This window comes from Zalophus californianus, chromosome 2, assembly GCF_009762305.2.
Source record: "Zalophus californianus isolate mZalCal1 chromosome 2, mZalCal1.pri.v2, whole genome shotgun sequence".
Classification (NCBI taxonomy): domain Eukaryota; kingdom Metazoa; phylum Chordata; class Mammalia; order Carnivora; family Otariidae; genus Zalophus; species Zalophus californianus.
Window position 1 is genome coordinate 6,294,079 of NC_045596.1, and position 25,170 is coordinate 6,319,248.

The window sequence follows — 25,170 nt, forward strand, 5'->3', positions numbered from 1 at the left end:
ATTTCTAGTTTCCTGATGAAAACAAACTGAGTTCTGCTGGGCGTGGTTCTCCTGATTGTTACTGTTAAATTCTTTGCTTGCTCTTTTTATACCCACACTTAGATAATCTATAAACAGGGTTTGGATCCTGTGTGCTTCACTTTCTTTTCTTACCAGTCGTTTTCGGTGTATGTATTCCCTGAGCAAATTCTTTCCAACAAAGTATTTAGCTTTGTATGCACACAAATTCAAGAGCTAATTAAACATGTCTTTGATTAATTTATCACAAAGAATGCTACCTTGAGTTAAAACAATTCTACTCTGTGGAGAGAGTTCTTTCTGTTCAAAAGAGGGTCCTTATTTCTAAAGAGCTGAGCTCTGATTTTAATTAAATAAGGAGCATTTTATGCAATTTTTTTCTAAAGCTTAAGATTAATTTCTATGGTTACTAGGGATATAAATCTCTAGATTGCTTTAAAACAAAGATTTTTGTTCAAGAGAGAGTTGACAGCTCCCTTTAAGAGAAGCTATTACTTAATTTTACTTTTCTAAGTTTAAACACATAAAAATATTTGTAATGATACCCCAAAGGCATCATAAAAATGTAAAATAATTGTACTCTAAAATATCTAAAATTACAGGAAATAGACCTCATTTTAAAAAATGAACTGGGATTCGTGGGCTGGGGAACTGGGGTGTGACATACTTCAAACCCAGAATCTCTTGTCAGGAGACTTTTTTTTTTAAATAGTGAAAGTCTTTTCTGTTGCCAGTCATACAAACTTTAAAATGTGCTCATTCTGTTAGGAAATATTTCTTTATAATTTTATTACCTTTAATGTGTATTACTGTATTACATATATGGATGTCTTAGATTTCCCTCTGAGAGACAAATTTCTGTCTCTGGGATTAAATGGCATCACTTGGCTTGTGGATTAACTATATCACAGTTAGCTTTTAGACCGTTTTTAATGATTATTTAAAAAGCACATAGCCCAGTTTTCTAAGCAGCTTTGAACAAGGGCAGCATAAATAGTTTCTAGTGTTTTACTTACCTAAAGTATATTTCTTCTCTCAGTAGATACTGTTAACTGATAAATTGTTCCCAGGCTAAAGGTATGTCATATTTTAACAAGTGTAGTGTAAAATCTATAGTAGAGGTGCCTACAGGGAAAAAAACCCCAACTTTTTGAGTAAATGAATCAATACTTATCCTCTTTCCTCCTTTAGTATTGTAATAACAGATTTTTTGCTTTTTTCATTTTTTAAAATTGTAATTGGGTCTTGCATAGTAAAACGTCTTCTGTTTATTAGGAAAAGTAAAATTAGATTTACAAAATATTCAGACTGAAGTTTTGAAAGAAATGGCATTTCGTATGTAATACGAATGCTGTTGAGACTAGATATGCCTGTAGTTTTAAAACATGCCTGATTCGGGAATGCTTTGCATTAAATGAGTTTATATTTTGAGAGCAAAACGGGGGAGAAAGAAAACGTTTCCTCCTTTTTTTTTTTTAAGCGACGAGAAAATTAAGTTGAGTGCAGATATTGAAAGTGCTGTAAGCTGAGTGAGCAACAAAAGTAAACACTGATTATTGCACATGTACATTTGGACCAGTTTACTTTTATCTTTCAAGCGAAACATTTCCCACAGTTCTTGTGGGTTTTTATTTAAGTTGGGAAAACTTTGGAAGTTTGTGTGAAAGTATAAATAAGTTTGTGAAAGTCACGATTAGAGTCTGATAATAAACACCCAGGAAGTCAGTTGGGGAAACTGACAGTCAGATGTTACATTTCATGATGTTTTCTCCCCAGAGGCAGTTGCCTAGAGAGGGATGTCAGTTTCTGTGACTCTGAAACACACACTTTGGCTGTAATTGAAAATAAGGGTTAAATAGGAATTCTCAGATATGGATGAAGTTTTGCATTGTTTTTAAGAGCCTTAGTGATTGTTCTAGGAATCCCCAAGGTGCCCCTTTTCAACGATGGGCACAGAAATTACATATATTTTTATAGACTCCAACTAAAAAACAAAATACATACTTAGTTGGCAGGAAAATTTAAAGTTTTTTTTTTTTTTTTTTTTTTTTACAAAATAAGCATTAAATTTTAGCATATATGGAGATTCTTAATTTTGCAAGGAGGAAAAATTTTTTAGTTGGTTTAATTTTGAAATAGACCACAATCATAGAGTATAAATAAAAATAAAATCTAGAAACCTTAATCTAAAATTTGTTTTAAATCTCACCATTAGGACATTGACCTCACAACTGCAAATTGGCGTTTTATTTTTAGTTGCTTATTCCCCAATTCTCAGGGAAGTTCGTCCATTTTTTTTATTGTAATGAGACTACGTGGAGAAAGAGGGCACCTGACCAGTCGTTAGAGTTGGCACTTTGGAAATAAGTCATCAGATACCGATACATGGTGTAGAGTTTTTGAAGGGTTTCTTGAACATTGTAGCTTGTCCTTTCTTCAGGGATGCTGCATGTGTCCCTTGTGAGTGTGTATGTATGTATTTGGGGGGACAGTTAGTGTTACATTTGAAGACAGTTTTATTGCTTACAAATTGATGATGTGATTTTAACTGAAATTTGTGGCTGTGATAAGAAAAATTTTTATACACGTGGTGTTTCAGATGCTTTACCTAATGATCTCAAGAACTGTTAAAAGGGATTTAACTTGTATATACTGGTTTTACTTCTAAAGCTTTCAAACTGAGTTCTGAATAGAACTTGCAAATATAAGACTTAAACATTATAAAGTAAAACAGTAAATCTTAAAAATAGGATGAAGAGATACAATTTGATTCTCAAAATCAAAGTCAGTAATATATAGCTCAGGATCTAACCGTTACTTTTCTAGGTATTTTTATTTTTATTTTTATTTTTTTTATTTTTATTTTTTTTTTTAAAGATTTTATTTATTTGAGAGAGATAGAATGAGAGAGAGCACAAGAGGGAAGAGGGTCAGAGGGAGAAGCAGACTCCCTGCCGAGCAGGGAGCCTGATGTGGGACTCGATCCCGGGACTCCAGGATCATGACCTGAGCCGAAGGCAGTCGCTTAACCAACTGAGCCACCCAGGCGCCCCTTTTCTAGGTATTTTTATACACAGATTTTTCTCTAGCAAGTGATTTCTTAGGAACTAAATTATTTTATGCTATTTTGAACACTTAAACAATTTTATCAGGCTAGTCCCCATTTTATAAAACTTAGCAGTTAGCAATTCACTGTCTTTTTTCCTAAATCCCAGAAACCAGTCGATCTTATATATTTTCATTTTTTTCAAGCAGAGGATGTTGGAATGTTTTGTTACTTATTACTTGAAATATTTTCTGCCCTTTTTTTGTTGTTGTTTTTCTTTGCACGTGTACAGAAGTGCTTTAAGTTTCATGCCTTATTTACTCCAAAGAAGACCATAATGAAGGAAAGGAATCTATATTTTTTTGGAAGACAGGGAATGATGAAGCAGGCCCTGGGTTTTGCATGGAATTTGAACGTTTCTATTCCTGGTTGAGGCCGGCTTGCTCTGCATTTTATTCCCATTCACTCAGTTGAAAGATGACTTTGGAGGAAAGGCTGGGTATCTTGTTACCAGACCCTCTTTTTCAGAGCTTCGTGATAAAATGCACATTACGTCCTTTGCTTTTGTTTTTACCAAGTGAGAAAAAAAAATATTAAAGCAGAGCACTTATACTTGTGGGGTTTGAGTATTATCAAGCAGGGTTTTCTGTTGAATGTAAATTATTGGCATCTATCAAGTGGTATGGAAGTTGAGTGTATGTTCTCCCTTTGTACTGCCTGTCGTTGATTTCACTCTTCTCTTTGCTGATGTGAAGCAGAAACTGGACAAGGTAACAGTTTTGATGATGAGATTAGAGGTAGCCAGGCTGACTGTCTCCTGGCTTTTAGAGAACCTTATAAGCTCAGGGCCACCCCTTCCCCTTGTTTAGATATTACTTGCTCTTTTGAGTTTCAGATTACAGGAGCAATTGATCTGCATGACCTATCTTAAGAAGCTTAACTTTGCAGTGGAAACTTAAACCAAATGTATATCCTCAAGAGACAAATCATCTTAAAACCAGGCTGTTGTCATTTTGATGTACTGTACTGTTTGTGGAGGAACAGTGTGGTGCAGGGCACCACCTGGTGGACGAGAGCGGTATTTGCCGCGATGGGTGGAAGATTTGGAGAACTAGCCTATGTTGATCTAACTCTTGCCCTGGGCGTGAAAATAAGGGGTTTCATGTTGTTTCCAGTTCATAATTTCTACCCAGGATTCCAGAAGGATGAGATTGGGAGCAGGCTGTGATATGTCAGTTTTATTTGTGGTTTTCCTACTTCTGTAGGTGTGCATGCTGGTTCTTGCCATCCTCACAAATATTTTTTCCTTGTAGTTGATATTATAATTCAAATAAAAAGATCGTTTTTTAAAATGTCAATAGGGCAGCATTTCATGTGCTTGAGTGCATAAGTTTAACCTGAGTAATAAAAAACCTGCCTTTGGGTAGAACCTGTTTGTGGCCCCAACCTTTATGTTCACTTTTTGTGGGGAGGGTTGCTTTTGGTTACCAACTGTGTGCAGTTGTTGGCTGCTTGTTACACAGGGGGTGTGCCTTTGGTGTATACTAAAACGTTTGCAAAAACTGTGAGAAAATTCTGTATTTTTAAAAAATATTTTTAATAGATTTTCTTTTTTGACAGAGAGAGACAGCGAGAGAGGGAACACAGGCAGGGGCAGTGGAAGAGGGGGAAGCAGGCTTCCCGCTGAGCAGGGAGCCCGAAGCGGGCGGGGCTCGATCCCAGGACCCTGGGATCATGACCTGAGCCAAAGGCAGACGCTTAACAACTGAGCCACCCAGGTGCTCAAAAATTCTGTATTTAAAAGAAAAAAAAAAAAACTTCGAATACGTCATAACCACTAGTTTTAGGTGTAGCTGTTCCTTAATGTTTGAGAATGACACATCCTTGATAAAATGTATCACCCGTTCAGCAGACATTTGTGGAGCTAGGAACCTTGCCAGGCTTTGGGAATCCAAAATGAACAGAACACAGTTCTTTCTGGACATACACTTTTTAAAAGTCTTGTAATTTTCACCACAAAAAGGAGTGACCATATTCTTGGGATGTGGAATGCACTGCCGCGGAGTATAAGTGTGTTTATGTGCTTAGTATTTTCTGCCAGGGCCTGGAAGGACTTAGAAGACGTTTAGCACAGGCCTTTGGAGGAGCTGATAAACAAAACTGACCAACTGGCAGCTTGGTTGCAGCGAGTTTGGCCTGCGGCCGGTGGTAGAGGGCTGCCCTGCCGCTCTTCTTTGGTCTGAGCGGTTCTTCAGCTCAAGTCTTGATGTCCAAGAGCCCAAGTTTGGAGGCGCAGACTGACGAATTTAAGAGCATAGGCTTTGGAGTGACTTTTGGAGTATGGACCTTGGCTTTTCAACTTGCTAGAAGTATGACCTGGGGCAGGTTCCTTTATGGCTCTGTGCCTCAGTTTCCTCAGCTGTTTTTCATCTGTTAAATGCAAGGGCTTAACACAGTGTCTGACACGTAGTAGACATTAAATGTTTATGACACTGGTGACAACGATCAGTTCCATCACCCCTTTTCTGCATGTTGTAAGGCAGACGTGTGGGTGGCTGTCCTGTGCTCGGTTCCCCGTCCCCCACCTGCAGGCCCCAGGGCCCGTGCCGCCTCCACCCATCCCTTGGTGTGACTGGTCAGAGTTAACCATGCTGATGGACTCAGCAGACGGATGGCCAGCTGCTGTCTCCTGGTGCTGAGTGGCTCCTTATGCGCATGGCGTCTGCAGGAAGTTTGTACCCTCCTGTGTTTGAGCCTTTTGTACCATGTTTTATCATCAGAGACTCTTAACCTCACTTCCTGTGAGCCAAGAGCCTCTGAAGTTCAAAATGGTAAGCAGAAAATCTGTTTGTATCTGTGGGAATATTTATTTTCTGTAGGGAAGAGATCAGATACATAGCATTTGTCAGAGGCTCACAGGCATCTGTGTTCTGTAAAAAGGTAAAGAACTGTAAATATTCATGATTCTTCCTGGAAGGGCAGCTCAAGAAGTTAAGAATATAACCCCCCCCCCCAGATGAAACACAAATTTGAATTTTACACTATTTGTTTTGTAACATACATAAATAATTCTAAAGATAGAGTTAAGGTTTTAATTTGAGGAACTCAAATATAAGTGGAGTGTGTTTTCCTCTTAGCCCTCTTGTCAGAGTTTTGAGGAGAACAAGAAGAGCCAGAAATTAGAGGTACAGCTCTGCCACTGACTGGTGAGACCTTGAGCCCGTTATTTAGCCTCTCCCGTCTAGAAAGAGGGAATAATACTGGCCCCCACCTCAGAGGGTTCTAGTGAGGATTAAGTGGGGTCATCTGGACAAAGCCCTTGTAGTTCTTTTTGGCATCATAGTAAGTACTGCATGTTTGCTGTTACCATTTTGTTGAACATTTACCCAACAACATTGATAACATGTACACATTAGTTGTCTTTTCTGTTCTTTATTTTACCTACACCTTATTGAACAATTATAAATATTTCTAATTTCTTATGACCGGACTCTCCAAGGTTCTATCTATAACTGAATTGCCCTGAGTCAGAAAACCTGAATACGTGAGGATCCCAAGGACATAAATCCTTAGACTTGTGCTGAGAACCTGGGAGAGCCTGAAAGGAGTCCAGCACACCTGCTCACAAGCACACTGGGTTTTCCAAAGGAGCAGAACACATAGGGGCTGCCTGTGGAGTGCAGGTGTGCACGGGGGTCCCAGAAACGGTTCTTGGAGGAGAGTACCTGCAGGGAGGGAAGGGAGAGAAGATGTGGAGGAGAGTGTTGGGGTGCAGGGGAGGGGCAAGCCGGGGCACTAGAGGTGCATCCCACACAGACGGGACTGGCAGGAGGTGAACTGTGTGCCCGGCAGAAAGGAAATGCTGATGTCAGCATTGTGCGCTGTCTGCTCCCCATGGGGGTGCTGGGGGCTGAGGGTGGGCTGGGGCTTGGGACTCGCCGGCCCCTACGCTGGTTTGTTTCCCTAGGGCCTCTTCTATAAGAGTACCTTGCTCACTGCCTGGGAGTCTAGCATCTAAGAAAGGAGCATTTGCGTGCTCTTTGTGGCCCCTAAACTCAAGCCATCCGCTTCCTCTGATGCGCAGCTGAAGAAACAGCCATTGATTCCAACTCTGGCGGGGAAACGAGCTGTTTTGAATGGATTTCGAAAATGTGTGCTGGAGCCCAGTATGGTCTCTTCTGTCGTGTGGATGGTGTGTGCTTTTCACCTTCTGCACGGAAGTCAAGCCTGACATCAGGTGCGGTGTGCTGTGGAGGTGGTCAGGCGACCACAGGCTGGGGCCTCTCACAAAGCTGCGGTGGGGAGTGTGGAAAGCAGCAGAACCGGATGTGGCACAAATCCCTCCAGCAGCCCTCTCCCTCGCCACAGGTACCACGGGCCATACGCAGCGCAGCCCCTGTACAGACGCTCCTGGCATCGATGGCTTGTGGTCGCCTTCAGAGTCATTGTCTCATTTATACGCTCAGAGGTTATGGCTTGAAGAGGTTCAGTTCCTGGCACAAGACCATGTCACGGGTCAGTGACCGAGCTGTGGCAGAACTGGGGTCTGGACTCACATCTGGACTCTCATCTGCTCGGCTGACCAGGACTGGGAGGAGTGTAGCCTCTGTGCACACTTTGCACACACATATTCCACACGCACGGTCGCTGCACACGGTCTCTACACAGGCCTCTGCACACACCATGCACACAGTCTCTACACCCACAGTCTCTCTGCATACTCTGCACACACAGTCTGCGCAAAGTGTACACAATCTGCACACTCAGTCTCGGCGCACTCAGTGTCTGTACACGCTCTGCATGCACACAGTCTCTCTGCATACACCGCACACAATCTGTACACAGTCTCTACACCCACAGTCTCTCTGCATACACCGCACACAATCTGTACACAGTCTCTACACCCACAGTCTCTCTGCATACACTGCACACAATCTGTACACAGTCTCTGCGCACAGTGTACACAATCTGCACACTCAGTCTCGGCTCACTCAGTCTCTGTACACTACACACACACCGTCTCTCTGCACACACTGCACACAATCTGCACACTCAGTCTCGGCGCACTCAGTCTCTGTACACGCTCTGCATGCACACAGTCTCTCTGCATACACTGCACACAACCTGCACACTCAGTCTCTGCGCACTCAGTCTCTGTACACACTCTACATGCACACCGTCTCTCTGCAAACACTGCACACAATCTGCACACTCAGTCTCGGCGCACTCAGTCTCTGTACACGCTCTGCATGCACACACTGCACACAGTCTGCACACTCAGTCTTGGCTCACTCAGTCTCTGTACACGCTCTGCATGCACACAGTCTCTCTGCATACACTGCACACAACCTGCACACTCAGTCTCTGTGCACACAGTCTGCACACAGTGTACACAATCTGCACACTCAGTCTCGGCGCACTGAGTCTCTACACACTCTACACACGCAGTCTCTCTGCATACACTGCACACAATCTGCACGCTCAGTCTCCGCACTCAGTCTCTGTACACACTCTACATGCACATAGTCTCTCTGCGTACACTGCACACAATCTGCATACTCAGTCTCGGCGCACAGAGTCTCTGTACACGCTCCACATGCACACAGTCTCTGCGCACAGTGTACACAATCTGCACACTCAGTCTCTGCACACAGAGTCTGCGCACATTGCACACAATGTGTACACGCAATCTCTGTGCACACAGTCTCTGTACACGCTCTACACGCAGTCTGCACACACTGCACACAATCTGCACACTCAGTCTGTGCACACTGCGCACAATCTGCACACTCAGTCTCTATGCACACTGCACACCGTACACTCAATCTCTGTGCACACAGTCTCTGCACACGCTCTACACGCGCACAGTCTGCACACACTGCACACAGTGCACACTCAGTCTCTGCGCACACTGCACACAATGTGTACACTCAATCTCTGCGCACACAGTCTCTGCACGCACACAGTCTGCACACACTGCACACTCAGTCTCTGCACACACTGCACACAATGTGTACACTTAACCTCTGCGCACACAGTCTCTGCACACGCTCTACACGCACACAGACTCTCTGCACACACTGCATGCAGTCTGTACACAGTCTCTGCACATGCTCTCCGCACAGTCTCCGGCCCAGATGGGGTTTGGATGGGATCTGAAAAGCTGTGTGAAGCCATGTAAGACCCTTGGGTTGGAACTTCCTGTTCTCCTCGCCCTCCTCCCTCCCACTCTCCTTTATTACCTCCCATCTTACTGTGCCTGGCCCATTCTGAGTCTGACATATTTGTCAAGGGAACAAATAAAGGTTTCTAGGCATGCAGAAAAGAAAGTAGTGATGATTAACCAGCCTGGGCCCTCGAAGCAGGGGCCATACCCGCCCCCCAGCCTTATTTGTGTCGGGTTGCTAGGCAGATAGGTGCGGGGAAGATCTGCTTTCAGAAGGCAGTTAGCAGAGTCTCCGTGATATTTTTGTGGAGGAAACATTGTTTTAAATGGACTGAAGATTTAGACTATTAGGGCATGTGTGGCTGGTTGAGCTGCTTGTCCACAGGGAGGGGACTAGAACTCCTTCTCTTTCAGTCCCATTTTTACCCCATTTTTTTAATTGATTATTTTTAGTTATAAATGTCTTTAATGGCAGAATGATCAGAGTGGCAAATAACAGGAAGTGGGGGAAAATAGGAATATAGTGAAGGCATAGATTGTCAGCAGCAGTCATGGGAGAAATAATTATAGTTGATAAGAAGTCAGCCTCACTCGGTGACATGAAAGTGAGCATGCTGTTGGGTAGCATTAATAGAAGCCCAGAAGCTAGAACAAGAGGGTGATGTTTCTGCTTTTCTCTGCATTTCCTGCTGACACACAGAATATTGAGTCCGTTCTGGGAACCGCATTTGATTTTTGAGGCCCCTAAATTGCAACATTCAGAGGAGATTAAAGAAGGCTTGAGGGGATTGAGAATGTTTAGTTTAGAGAAGAGAGAAGACTCACAGAGGGGTGGGGGTGGGGCACACAATAGCTGAACCCAGTGCAGAATGGAAAAGAACTTTGCATGGTTCCAAGTGGGGTGGGTGACCCGGAAGAGATGGTGGACTCCCCACCATCAGACAAAGCAGGTAAGCGTCATCTAGGCCCTTTCTGGTCTTTGAGAATCCAGGAAGGGGGAGATTTACTTGCTTTATTATTCCCTGTGTTTCACGTAGCATGTGTGAGGCACAGAGAAAGGCCAGACAGACCGGGAATGGACAGAGTTTGGAAATGGGAACGTGCTAGCAATGCCAAATGATGGATGGAGTTTGGGGAGCCGAAGAACAGGCATTAAAATGTTTAATTAGTGTGATCATGAAGACAAGGAGATGTAGAGAGAAAAATTGAGGTCAAAAGAACGAGGAGGAAAGGGCTGGGAAGGTGATAGGCTTCTGCTGTCTCTTGAAGGTGAAGGAACCTAGACCTGTTTTAAAATGAAAGCTGCCCTGAGCTCCCTGCGTCACAGAGTGCTGTCTAGCGCTCTTTCAGGTTTTGAGATTACATCCTGAGCTCTTTGGTTATTATCTCATTAACACGAAGAATCTAAGATTTTATTTTTTTAATTTCTAAATTTCTCAAAGGGATAGATGCTTAATATTAGAAGAAATACTTTTTCAGGTTGTTAATATGAGCCATTAGGCCACCAGATTCATCCCAACAAGTGTTAGTCATCCTTGTCTCCCAGTTTACCATCCTAACTGTTTGCTCCTCAAGCCTGGAGCCAGAATAGAAGGGTGGAAATAGAAACATCTCTCTCTCTCCTTTTTTGTGCATACATTTCTCATTCTCCCTCTCTCCATGTGTCTGTCTGTCTGTCTGTCTTTCTCTCTCAACCCAGGCTGAATTCTGAAAACTGCAGTCCAGTAAGGTTGGTATTGGTTCTCAACAAAAATCCAGGAACAGGTTATTTAGGTACTGATTACAGTTTTCTGTAGGTTATGGTCACCTGTGTCTTCTTTCAAACGAGGTTTCCAAATTGATGAATGGAGCATTTTATATATTGAACTAATAATAACATGTATTTACATATGTATGTATATTTACATATGTGTATATATGTGTGTATACACATATACATATATACATCCAACTAGGATTTATAACATTCAACTAACAGACACAGCGTGCCTCAAGGAAGGCTTCACACAGAGAAAGTGGGAGCGAACCCACAGTGCCGTAGGTTAATACCTTCTTGGGCCCAGCATGTGAGTGGAAGACTGGCCGATGAGAAAGAAGACACTGCAGGCAGGGAACTGTAGGTGCCAATGTGCAGAGGCAGCGAAGAGGGGGCCGCATGAGGGAAAGGCTCTGTGGGTCTAGAATGTGGGGTGGATGTGGGAGGGGCCGGAGGGTGGACGGTGGTTCAGTTCCTTTGGCAGATGTTGAACAAGCGGAGTGGACAGGCCTGGCTGACCAGTTTAATTTGTGGGGTAGAAAAGAGGGAAGAGTCTGAAATGACCTGAGACTTTGTCACTGGAGGACTCGAGAGAGAGCTCTTTCTCTTTGGGGGAACAGGAACAGGAAGGACTAAGTAAGCTGGGAGGGTTGAGTGTCAGTGGTTGGATCATTGACACTGGGGGCTGCGTTGCTCTGGAGGCACCAGCGGGACTGGCAGTGGAGGTTGGATGCGCTCACCTGGAACACAGGAGCGGGGCAGAGGCTGGGTGGACGGGTTCTGTAGAGGGTAAATGAAGCTGCGGATGGGAGTGTGTGCGTGCTGAACCTAGTACCTTTCACGGGTTAGCAAAGGCAGAGGAGGCAGTGAATGAAGGTAAAGAAAGTTTGCCAGAGGTTTAAGAGGAGAACCTGGCGAGAGTGGGGTCCAGGAAGCAGAGGTAAGATGGAGCTTCAGGGGGAGGAGAGGGAGGGAGAGAGCATCAGGAGTTTGTGATTACAGGCAGGGGATGGCCAGAGCTCCCACCAGGACTGTCACCCCTCCAGTGCCCCGCGGTTATTGAACGGTGGCGGCGGGGTGGGGGGGTGGGGGGGTGGTGGGAGGAGTGCTGGGAGGGGCTCAGCCCCAGACGCTCGCTTCCTAAACAGTTGCTGAAAGAAAAGAAGCAGGAAAGGAATGGGTTCATGTAGGCGGTCCCTTAGCAGACCGGTGGCTGTGGCCCAGAGCGCCAGTGGAATGTCTGTGGCCTTGCCAGGCTCTTTTGTGGGTGACTAGTCGGTGGGGAGCTTCTCTCGCTTGGGGACCCTGCACAGGCAGCCCCCGCTGTGAGGGCTGCAGGGTCATCCTGCTCCAGAGGCGCCTTGGTTCTGAACTTTCAGCTGTAATTGGTATTGATGTATTTTCAATTATGACCGAAGGGAGTGGATTCAGGATTTAGTCAGTGGGCCTCCAAAGGAAACTCGGGAACACAATCCTTGTGAAAAATCATTTTAGCTTATCAGTAGTTGGCAAACATTTACACAGCAGCGGTGGTTCTGGCTGTGCCTTTGGCTGCATACTAAACTGAACAGCAAGCTGTGTCCACTGATTGAATGAAAAAAATAATGATTTTGTGTTACAGGGAACTTTTTACAATATGCCAGAGGGACCTACTGGAGTCTCTTTAATCTTGAACAATGGTTGTTTCTTGCAGAGGCAAATTATGCAAATCGGTACTTAGTGTTTCATAATCAATCAGGTCTTTGTTGGAAGTGTTGTGAGTGCCAGCAGAACAGAATTCCTAGCATGGTGGGGGGGGTGTTGTGGGGGGGTGGCTTGCAAGTCAAACCACTGCTGTGACCAGCAAAGGACACTTGTGACCCCTTTGAACTCGCCCCACAGTTAAAAGGCAGTCATCCTTTGAGAAGAATCCCACCGTTTTGTACTGGGGTTTTTGTTTTACAGTTTATCTTGCTTTGGGTAATTTACAAAGCACCCGGGAAGGAGCAGCTCGCAGGGCTCGTCTGTGGGGGACACACGTAAACAGAGCCGGGCCTGCCGCCTGGGATGGCAGATGGCAGCCATGCGCCTGGAGCTCCCTTTGTGTCTGCCCTGCCTGGAGTGCAGGGTTTTCAAGTCGTCTTGGACTCCTCCAAGTGCACGTGTGTATTTTCAAACAATGTCGTTCCAGCTTCGGCCTGCGCAGAATAATTAACCTTTAATAATCCTTTGATTCTAGATCAAAAAACAAAGAACCGGGGAAATCTTAAAAGCCCTTGGGAAGAAAGGGTGATGTGTTTTAGAGTTCCTGTTATTGCTCCAGCTGCAGTCCTTGTGTTGCCATCTAGTGGATAACGTGAAGCATGAGCCGCTGGACTGTGCAGTTTTACCCTACTCTTCGTTTTTGAAGGGGGTAGAGAGTCCGGTTCGTAACACTGAATCGTTATTAAGGAAAGGCTTTGGACCAGGCATGTGCCTGAGCCGCTTGCGTCAGATAGACAGGAAAATGTTCTACAAGATGCTAACGTCTCTGAAAGAGATCCTCCCGAAGGAGGGGGCCTCAACCTGGCCTGGAAGTGGCAGAGAAGACTTTTAGGAGGTGTCTCCCTTGAGCAGAGGAGTTGAGGCAGAAGACTGGGATTGGTTGGGGGCTGGGGGGGGGGGCTTTGACTCTGGAGTTGTCCGCAGGGAGAGGCACCCCCAGGCCTCAGACTTAAATTGGGTCTGATTTGTCAGTAATGGGGAGTCAGTGCATACTTTTAGGCAGTATGTGGGAAGATTTGCCTTCTTTCACTTCGTCTGATTACAAAGACTATACATACGAATTATAGGAAAAAAGTACAAAAATGTATTAAGAAGAAAGCAAAATCTCCAAATCTCACCAGGCAGACAACCATCAATATTTGGATAGGCAATCATTTAGGTTCCTTTCTGTGTGTGTACAACTTTAGGTGCCATTTCCCGTCTTTTCTGTAAATGGGTCATGCAGTGTGTATTTTGGGCAGGCTTGGTTCCCACCCCCATCCCCCCAATAATACACCTGTGGCCAAACCTGCCACGTCAGCAGCTCAGATTCACCCAGCGTACCTTGCGCGATCTCACGGGTGCGCAGGCTGGGATGCTTTTGGTTTTGTTTGCTCCCTCCTAGTAAAACCTTTATGCGTAAGGACAGGTGATGTGGGAGTCTTTTTTTCCCTCCCCGTCAAATGCATCTGATTTAGAAACCACACTGCTTTTATGATAGATGGGTTGTGGGGAATTTCAGTGTCTTGATTTGGGGAATGAGTCTTATTTAAATAGAGCTACTTAACAGTGAACTCAGTTTATGTTCAGAGAAAGAAAGGAATGAAGGAGTCAGATGGATACCTGTAGCTTTAGAATGCAGTTCGAATCACTTGTTGGGTGAAGCGTCAACTTCCTGAAGAAGCCAGATCCCGGCTGATCCTGGAATGTGGCTGTTAGCTTTTACTGTCCCATAGCTGTAGCCCGTGCCTTTAACTAGAACAACTCTGCTCAGCATTGGGTATTTTTGATCTCAAAACATTCCATCTACACTCGCAGTAAAAGCAAGTCTCAAGACGTGCTGTGCTCAGCTGGGACGGCAGGGCCATCCTTGTGGGTGGACTTGCAGAGACTAGAAGCACACAGGCTCTTGGTTTGGGAGTCATAATCTCCCATTTCTTCTGAACCATTTACACGGAATGTATACCTCCGTGTCTTCTCATCTGTGGACTGAGATCATAATGGAACCTACCCCACAGGGTCGTGAGGAGTAAATGAGGTAATAGGTGCAGAGCATTTACACTGGTGCTGGCCACATAGTATGCACTCAATAAAAGCTGGCGGTTAGCTCCTGCTACTACTGGATTTCAAAATAATGTTTACCTCCCTCTCTTTGTAGTGAAGCCCAGGGAGATTAAGCAACTTACTCAAAATTTCAGTTGGCAAAGGTTAAGAGTTTAGGGGAGCTTGTAAAAGCACCCCTTTCTTCTCAGACCAATTTTGGAACCACCTGAAAGAGAAATACAGGAGTCAGAACATGAAAAAGCCACATGGGGAACCTGGCTTTAGATTTGTAGCCAAATATGGGGGGAGCTTGGGTCAGAATATACCCTCTCTGCTGGCTGGCTGATGTGAACAGAGGGGAGGGTGAGATGGAGCTGAGCATGATCATTCCTTTGTCCAAATCATAAACCAGTTAGTTAAGTTGCTCCTCCCCTCTCTGAGGCCAGGAATATTGGTCCCGCTGAAGCCCCTGCATGTAAAGCCTAAGGAGTGGGGATCAGGGTCTCCCTCAGCAGGGGGTGGTGAAGCAGAGGTCAGAACCCAAGAATCTCTGCCCTCCCTGGATTTCTAACCCATCTCTCTCTTGCCCACCCTGCTCCGCCCAGATCCACGCAGCCTTTTGCCCTGAGTCTGCTCCTCTGCCCGTACCCTGCCCAACCTATAGGAGGCTGTAGGGGCACTCAAACATGGAGAAGAAAAGCAGTCTGGGAAGTTGTCTTCATTGTTCGTTTAAGCCATGTTTTGTGGTAGTTTGATGATTGATACTCAGAACGAACTTGTCAGCATTGTACCTTTGGTCTTCCTGACCGTCCTGTCTCATTGCTCACGTTTGTGGGCCTTCCCCTCCACATCCAGGTAGCTTTGCCAACGCCAAGCCTGCCGTGTTGCAAAACCCAAGGCACGGCAGCTGACCTGGAGGAGAGGATGTGAGCCAGTAGAAACATTCCCTTTAGATACATGAATATTCCTACTTTGGCATATAGGTGACTTAAAATGCGCACTGTGTGTGGAAGCCTTTCTTGCAGATCTTTCTGTATCCACTGTAGTTAAAAATTCAACATTGTACACACATGCTCTCACATGAAACCCAGCTTATATTACTGTGAAGAAAAACCTCAAACTTCAGTAAGCTAATTATTAGTAGTCCGCCTAGTCTTTGATAGTATAATACAGGATGAGTGACTTCACCCTTTAGTCACACAGACCTGCGATCAATCCCAGTTCTGCTGCTTGCTAGCTTTGTAACCTTGCATGGGCCTCAGTTTCCACGTTTCTTAAAGGGGAATGAGGGTCATGTCTGATTCATCCAGTTGTTCTGGGAGAGTAAATGATGGTACAGGTTGACCGAGCAGTTTCTGCACGGCCTGACGCACCCATGGTGGGTGCTCAGCAAGAGGCAGTCACTGTTCGGTGTAAGCAGGTGTGTAATGCATTGCTGAATAGGAGAGGAAGAAAGGATCAGCTTGATGTTGCTCACTCGGATACCTTTCTCCATCGTCCCCTTTGTGAATATTGTACTGGACTACTACAGTTGTGACCTGCCCACCATCTGTGCTTCAGTTTGGAGGTTAAGAACTCAAGCCTGATACGTGGAATGCCTGGGCTCCATCCAGACTTCACTCCATGTGTCCCTAAGCACGTTATTTATCCTGTCTCTGACTCCGTTTTCTCACCCGTAGAATAGGCGTGATGGTGTTACCCGTGAGCGCGCCTGGGAGAATTAGGTGAGTGCACACACAGCTCCGGGAATACCACCTGGCACACGTCTCCGCTCAGTGAAGGTTTTGTTGTTTTTCGCTTTTTTGAGGGGGCATCGAACCTGGTAAATGGAACTTTAAGCCAAGATTGCAAGTACTTAGAAATAAAGTAGGTAGAGATTTTGCATGGAATTTAGTTTTTGGTTCGAGTATGGATTATTACTAGTTTGGCAGCAGAAAATCTGTACTTCAAATGACTAAAAGAGTTAGGGGGGAAGCAAATGTTAAATGGGAGATTTTTTTAAAATAATGTTTTTATTAAGAGAGATTTCAAATATATACTGAAGTAGACAGAATGGCATAAGGAACCTCCATCTACACATGTGCCCCATCTTCAACACGTACCAACTCATGATCCATCCTGCTTCATCTGATACTCCCTCTCCCCCATATTGTTTTGAAGCAAATCCAAGGTATCATATTTGACTTGTAAATTTTTCAGTATACATCTCTAAAAGGTAAGAATTTTAAAAACAAAAAAGTAAAAGTAATCCTAATGCTTGCTGTTATCATACCTAAGCAAAAAATCATTGTAATTTCTTAATATCAGTATTAAGTGGGAGTTTTTCTTTAACTGGTGAAATAACAGTACACAGCAGGCATTAAAGTAACTTGAATGAAACTAGAAAATACCAGCATGTCCATTTAATGGTTTTGAGGGAGCCCGTACTGGCTCAGCATATTTAGGGGTTACCGGCTCTGCCGGTAATACCACCTCTCCGGGCTTTGGTTTCTCTCCACCAAGAAAAATAATCTATTTCAACAGGGTTGACGTCAGAGTTAAACAAAATAACCTGCTTAAAGTGATTGGTACAGTGCAGATAGTAAATACATCTTGCATTCCTTTGTTCCTTTTCTCTTTTAGCTACAGTTCAATTCTTATTTTAAAGTACAGTTTATGTTAGAAATGAAGGACACTTTTCACATAATATGGCAGTGTAATCAGTCCACGGCTCATGGCCATAAAAACTCGCCCATGGTGGGCCGACTGTCAGATGGAAGATGATCAGCCTTTTGAGAGCAGGTCATCTCTTGTGAAGTGTGTTAGGTTGCACGTCTTCTGTAGATTTTACCTTCTGAAAACACACCCCACTGACTTTCTAGGAGAATTACTTGCGCAGATAGCCAGCGTGTTCATCTTCCTTTGTTTGTTCACAGTTGTTGTTTCGGGGCAATCTTGTGATACCTCTGATACCTTTTTGATCCAACTCGTACGTCAGGAGTTATCAGATCTTGAAGCCCTTTCTGTTGGATTTTCAACCCCCACAGATTCTTTTTTTCCCCCTCCTTTCTTCATCCAACATTTATTCACTTCCAGAGATGAATAGGGCATAGATCCTGACCTCAGGGAACTCAGCTGAAGTCTAGTCGGGGGGGCCACAGGTAAATACTTCCAATGTTCTATGGAGAGTGCTAATGGGTATCTGTAAAATACTAAGGAAGGTGTTAGGGAAGGCTTCGTGGAGGAGGTGACATTTAAGTGGAACCTGGAAGGATGAACAGGGATTCTTCTGGTGGCATGGAGTTGGAATAAAGATAGCAGGCAGGAGAAGAGAAGTCACAGAGGCACAGAGCTGTGAAGATGATGTGTCCCTCATCTGCCCGAGGCTGTGATGCGCCCCACAGCATGGCTGAGCCCCCAGAACACTCGCTGGCTTTAGCCCCTGCATTTTGTCCCCCACCGTCCCACAGACTTTTCCAGTGACCTCTTGTTTGCTCCCAGGACCCTCTCCCTGCCCTCCTCCCCATGTCATTCAGTGATACCAAGACTAAGAAATCGACCCTAGTTTTAGATCTTTACAGGGCAATAAGACTTTCATTTTACTATGATTTCCATGTTAGACTTGACACTGGAATGGCCTTTCTCCTTTTAGAAGAGGCATTCTCTTTGGATACACACATGCAGGTGCTTCTTTTAAAATGAGCGCTATGTGTAGAAGCATTCAGAATTGAAAGCATACAAGTACTCAACCTCTAAAATTTTGAAAACATAAGGGCCATATCAGAATCATATGAAATATACTATCTTTGGCAGTTTATTCTCAAAAATAGGACTAAGCACAACAGTGAACAGATCACAGCTTGGCCAGGAATCTTTACAAAGATGGTGGTGGTCATGTGATTAAACTGTCACATCGTTCGTGATAAAGACAGCCCTATCATATAATGCTCTTTGGGACTTAAGGGTATCTATTTAGATAAGTCAGAGACCTATTGAAATTTTTTTCTTATTGATTTCTTGTGATTTTTGTGTGTGTGCATTTATTTTAGGAATCTAATAGAATTTCAGGGCTGTCAAATACCTATAGAAATCTTACTGCTCATTTATGCATTTGAAATATTATTTTGTTCATTATACTCACGTTAAGCATTGAGTTATACTGATATTGTTAAGTCAGTAATTAATACCTCTTAATTTACCAAGAATTCCATTTAATACTGAAAAAGCTTCAGTTTGTTTTAATAAATTTAAAGAAATTTGCCATTACAGAATATAAGAAATTGGGATCGCATTTGTTATACTTGAAGTGAAACCCCTTCTAATTGTTTTTTGAGATGCCTGTGGGGCCTTCTTTCTGCTGACACTCACCCCGTTGCACCAGTGTATCCTGGTAGACTACAGCCAACTAGAGGTGCAGGTGGGAGGCAGTGGGGGGTGGGCGGTGGATCTAGCCTATGTGCTAGATTCCTTTGGACTTGCTAAAACTTTTTACAGAAAACTTTATGACTCTTAAAAAAAAACCCTGTTAACCTACTTTGAATGTTTGTGTCCCGCCCCCCCTCCCCACCCAATGCATATATTGAAGCCCTAATTGCCAGTGTGATAGTGGGAAGAGGTGGGGCCAGTGGGAGGTGATCAGGCCATGAATGAGATTAATGACCTTATAAGAAGAGACACAGGAGAGGTGACACCTCTCCACCATGGCAGCTCTATGCAGACTGGGAAAAGGGTTCTCACCATACCCCCGATCTCCTGGCACCTTGATCTAGGACTTCCCAACCTCCAGAACTGTGAGACTGTGTTGTCCTGTAAGCCACCCAGCCTGTGGGATTTTGTTGCAGCAGCTTAAACTAAGACAAGGTGTATTAGTTTCTTCTTGCTGCTGTAACAAGTCACCATAAATCCAGTGGCTTAAAACAACAAAAATTTATTATCTTATGGTCTTGTAGGCAGAAGTCCAAAAGGGGACTTCCTAGGCTGAAATCAAAGCGTTGGCAGGGCTGTGTTGTTTTCTGGGGAGACGGTAGGGGAGAATCCATTTCCTCGCCTTTCCCAACTTGTAGAGGCTGACCCCGTTCCTTGGCTCCTCCCCTCCGTCTTCAAAGCAGGCAACGTTGGATTGAGTCCTTCTCCCATTGCATCACGCTGCCTCTGTCTTCTGCCTCCCTCTTCCACATTTAAGGGCCCTTGTGATTATGCAGGGCCTACCTACCTAGATAATCTCCCTATTCTAAGGTGGACTGATGAGCAACCTTAATTCCATCTGCTACGTTAATTCTCCTTTGCCCTGTCACATAATATATTCACAGGTTCCAGGGATTATATGCTGTGAGGGTGGCATGACTCTGCCTACAACAGTCAATATAATCTTTTGGGGATTATTTAATACCCACTGTTTATTCAACATGTAGTGAAAGTTTTTGAGGCTCTGCTTTTCTCCAAGAACAGGAAAGAAACGACCCTTCACCTTCTAGGAGCTGGCCATCTGGTGAAGGGAAGTCAGTCTAAAACGAGTCGTTGTGGCCCTCTTGAGGGAAGGGTGCTGAAATGCGTCTATGGGCCACATTCTGTGGGCGAGTGGGCTCTGGCTGTGCCTGGGAATGCAGAGTAGGGAAGAAACGAGTGTCTTGAAAGAGGAGGAGAAGTTGGCGAAGGAGGTCGGTCGGTAGGGTATTCCAGGAAAAGGGAGAACCATCTGGATGTGCGTGTTGGGAAGCCCTGGGACTTGGAGCCTGGAACCTGGTGGGGAGTGTGGCAGGGACTGAGGCCACACAGGACTCTTGGAGCTGGACTCTGAAGGGCCTTGAGTGCTTTATGGGAGTTAGGACTTGACCCCCCATTGTTTAGGCCCAGAGGTTACGGTTGGCTGCCCTTTGGCAAATCAGCTGCAGAGCTGCTTCCTTTGGCTGCAGCATTTTTTAAACCCAGAGTTCACCACTGCCAAATGTACTACAGCCGTCCACTTCCCTTGCTTTACTCCTGTGTGCTGTTTACCTGGCCCCTTGTAGGTAGGGGCTGGGGAAGGGGATAGAAACCATTGAAAGTTTAAAACAGGAGAGTAACGATCAAATCGTATATGTGGTGCAGTAAACACCTTGTTTGTACTTCTCTTAAATGTTTTCCCCACAGTCTTAAAAGTCAGATTTTATAATGCATTTAAGTAGAAAATAGGAATAAGGGTATAAGGAAGGCAGCTATGTTGTACAGGAAAACATGCTGAACTTGAACTCAGACAGTCCTGAGTTTACCTTTAAGCTCTGCCACGCGGTACGTGTGTCACCTTGGATGAATCACCTAGCTTCTGTGAGGCTCATTTTCCTAAACTGGTTAATATTAGAGAGCACTTTTGTCTGTGCCCACAACAGGGCTATAGGGGAGAGAACAAAGTCGTGCTAGTGAACGTACCTCACAGGGCCAGGGATGTCAGGCAGGCTCTCAACCCTTGTTTGTTACCTGGTAAATAAGTGAACGTTATGGCCGTACTTCATTTTTAGTTTGAGTCCTGCTCTTCAAATGCCTGAAGGTACTTTTCTGAACCATATTTATTATTTATCTAGACTTTGTGGGAAATTTAACTGAACCCCTATTGACCTATCTGCAGCCAAACACTGAATGTTTCCTTTGTGATAAATACTATCTTTGTATTTAGACATATATTCGTTCCACAGATACTTAGTGACTACCCTCTGTGCGCCGTGTTGTGCTTAGAACTGCGGGGAAGCAGCCCAGCCCCTGCTTACATGGTTCATAATCCCATTGATGGAGAAGCCAGAGGACGGGGCCATGTGTAACTTCGTGCCACGTGGGTGGTATGCAGAAGTGCTTTTAAGTTGAGAGCAAAGTGAAAATTAGCCTGAGTTGGCCTTGACAGAAAAACTTTCATGGAAAAGATGAAAGTTCAGCGGACCCTTCAAGGCTGGTGTTATGTATGTTTGGAATAAGTACAAAGGGCATTAGGAGGAAGCTAGTGTGAGCAGTGGTCAAAGGACAGAGCAGGCCACCGGCTTAGTTAATTATTCTTTCCTTCTGGAAACACTTTTGTCTTTGTCAACCATGGTTGTAGGTTTCTTCCTACCTCTTTTTATTTTATTTTACTTATTTTTTAATCCTTAGCTCCACATGCTGACATGTGGCAGGTGCTTAGGGTAGGGTTTTAGTATACTAGATACCAGCCATCACAAATAGAGTCCTTTGTATCTTTGTGCCATTTTTGTTCATCTGGGGAAGTAGGCCATCAGGAAGATGGAGGTTTGCTGTGTTGGGTGGGATCCAGTGTTGCCCCTGAAGCTTTTACCTCTGTTGCTCTGTGGAGCCCTGTCTATAAACTTGGTATCTCCAGCCTTAGAATCCATCCCCAGGATACTCGGAAGAAGGAGTATTTGTCTATAAAATTTTAGATATCAGACACATAAGGAAAGGAATTGGCCTTTATTGAGCACATGCTATATAGTTACTGGACACGCATTATCTCATTTAATCTTGGAGTTCCTTAGAGATCATCTCTTCCTAACATCTTGGATCATATCACAACTCTTATAGGAAGAGGGAACTGTCAATGAGAGACCAAGGCCCAGGAATGTGGGTGACTTTGGGAAAGTTAACCAACAAGTTAGTGATGACAGATGATCCCTGAACAACATGGGTGTGGATTGTGTGGGCCCACTTATATGTGGATTTTATTTTGATAAATGCAGTACAGTCCTATAAATGGATTTTTCTCTTCCTTATGATTTTCTTAGTAACATTTTTTTTCCTCTAGCTTTATTATAAGAATACAGTATATGATACATATACAAAATATGTGCTGACTGACTTCTGGTCAACAGGCTACTAATAGTTAAGTTTTTGGGGAGTCCAAAGTTATATAAGGATTTTCAACTGTGGGGGTGTTGGTGCCCCTCAACCCCTCATTGTTCAAGGCTCAACTATATATGAGAATCCAAAACCAAAGTTGTCCAGTTTGTAGCTTCAAAATTTGTCTACAACCTGCATTCCATCCTCTGATAATTTAAAATGTATTGCAGGTGAGTGTTACGTATCTATCCATATAACTCTTTGCTTTCTTTTGATTCTAGATTTCACACATTGGCAAACTGAGAGATTTTCTTTTGGAACACAGGAAAGATTATATTAATGCTTATAGGTAAGTGCATATTTTTTACCATGGCTTTGGTGACTGAATTCTTTCCCACATTTGTATTTCTATTGAGCCTCTTATCCTTACTTTTTACTAACTCAGAGTTGTCCTGGGGAGGATCAGTTTGGTGGTGGTATATGCAGAGCAGGCAGAAGCTCCTGTACCCTGCAGGGTAGGCTCTGCTAGCCCGCATGCCCTTGGGGTGACGATATCCCCACAGTGTGATCTTCTCTGCTGATGCTCCCACATGTTTGTATCTCTCTATGTACCACAGACGTTATGAAACACGTAGACACGAATGAGACACAGTGTCTCAGTATGTGTTTATTGAACAAAGGATGGAACGATGCAAGTCATGTAAACACGCATGACAAGAACTCTTGCATCTAGAGAAGGTTTGGTTAGGTTGCTTTTTCAAAAGAGAAAAGCATTTTGATTGAGACTTCCAAAATGGGTTCTGGAATAGACGCCAGCTCTCAGCAGATGCAGGAGCATCACAGGGCAGATACTTTGTCCCCTGTGCTTCCCTGAGGTTTTGCACCTGGTAATGGTGTGGCCTGTCTACCATAGGACTGCACTTCAAGTATCCTGTGTGAATTAATGAATGAGAAGTTTGGGTGGGACATAGGAAATGTCATCATCGGCAACTTTGTACTTCTAAGTGTATTTCATTGTATAATTTTGGAATGTAGTGAATTACTCTTAGGGCATAGTACCAAGAAGACCTTATTTTTAAGTTCTCAGTTGAAGTGATAGCTCAACACTAGATGGCAGTGTGAATTTCATTTCCAGAGGTGTACATGGATATCAAGTACTAATTTTATACTCTATAAAAATGGAAGCTGTAGTCATTTTGGGAAGCTTAACAAAACTTGCATAAACCTCTCTGTCCAGCTCCTTTTTCTGGAGTACCCGACAACTTAGGTTACATAAGTGTTTGTAGAGGCCTTTCATGGAAATCCATTGTTCACTTCCCTTTGCCTTGAAAAGGCATCTAACAAGGCGAAGGTTTTAAATGTTGGTTTAGTTCAGGCCACCCCACTCGCTTATTGGCCTTGTGAATCTGAGAAAGTCAATCTGTAAAACCCAATGTCGTCTCTAAACCAGGGGTCAACAAATGACCACCTGGAGGCCAAGTCCACCCTGCTGCCTGTTTTTGTACAGCCTGTGAACTAAGAATAGTTTTTAAACAGCCAGGGGAAAAGAACAAGATTTCACTACATATGAAAATTAAATGAAATTCACATTTGAGTGTCCCTAAATAAAGTTTATTGGAACACCACCAAGCCCATTCATTTACGTGTTATCTTTGGCTGCTTTTGCACTACGACAGCAGAATTAAATGACTGTGACAGACTACATCGCCTGCAAAGTTGAATGTATTTACTGTCTGGCCCTTTTCAAAAAAAGCTTGTGGAGTCCTCCTCTAAACAGAGGGGCTGATAATCCCTCCCTGGCTAGTTGAGAGATTCACATAAGACAGTATCATTGAAATGCAACGCATTTTTTCCTTGCATTTATAAGATTATTGTATAAGGGTGCTGTTCTGGAACTTTGAAGTAGTTTTAAACTTGTGATTAGAATAGTGATATTAAGGCATTTATTTCTCCTCAGCTCCCACACACTGTGTGTCCGTGTTTGCAGACCACTCCGTATCCACTCCCTGATGTCACCCAGGATAGCCGGCCGCTGGCCAGGACTTCCTCTTTCCCAGCTACCGGCAGCGGATGCTCAGACTGATGCCCGGGGTCTCCAGGGATCAGTCCTTCCTGCTCTGCCTCTTACTGGTTGTGTGGCTTGAGCATCAGATAGAACTCTAGTTCCTGAGGCTTTCTTATTTCTTAGTCTTGACGAATCCATCACCTTATTATGGAAGCTCAGTCTTTTACTCCTTTTCCCAGTGGCAGCCGTTCATTGCTAATTCATGCATTCTGTGTTCCACTCCTGCCCCTGTTATGGTCCTTTTGACAGAGCAGGGGCTTGGGGGGGGGTCAGTGACACCTAAGTTCAGCCCCACTTCTGCCACGTATTAGTCATGTGAGTGTCTAGAGCTCACTTCCCATCTCGTGCTTGTTTTCTTTTTTCAATGTGGATGATGCTCTTCTGAGGATGAGAAGAGATGTGTGCAAGTTCCTGACACAGAGAAGTCCTGTGGTGAAGGGTAACTGGACTGGAACCCCATGTGACCTATGATGAAGTTATAAGGGTGGGCAGTTAGAAAAGAACACACCTGTCCTTCCTGCCAGAGAGAGGTGGGAGGGAGGGAGGGAGGAAGGGAGAGAGTTGGGATGCAGGGGTCAGGT

At 44.2% G+C, this 25,170-nt stretch overlaps 1 protein-coding gene across 4 annotated transcripts in view; it reads left to right on the forward strand.

Annotated features, from left to right (window-relative positions):
• STX18 (syntaxin 18) overlaps positions 1 to 25,170 on the forward strand; it is a 117,233-nt gene that overhangs the window by 47,795 nt on the left and 44,268 nt on the right. The window contains exons 1-3 of one of the 4 annotated variants that reach the window (XM_027598142.2): positions 10,150 to 10,180; positions 10,930 to 10,959; positions 22,806 to 22,873. Coding sequence is in view for 1 of the 4 variants with exons in the window: in XM_027598141.2 (XP_027453942.1) it covers positions 22,806 to 22,873 (68 nt within the window). In the remaining 3 variants the exon portion in view is untranslated. Of the gene's footprint in view, positions 1 to 10,132; positions 10,181 to 10,929; positions 10,960 to 16,439; positions 16,476 to 22,805; positions 22,874 to 25,170 lie in introns of those variants that run through there. The other 3 variants (XM_027598145.2, XM_027598143.2, XM_027598141.2) reach the window with 3 other exon arrangements.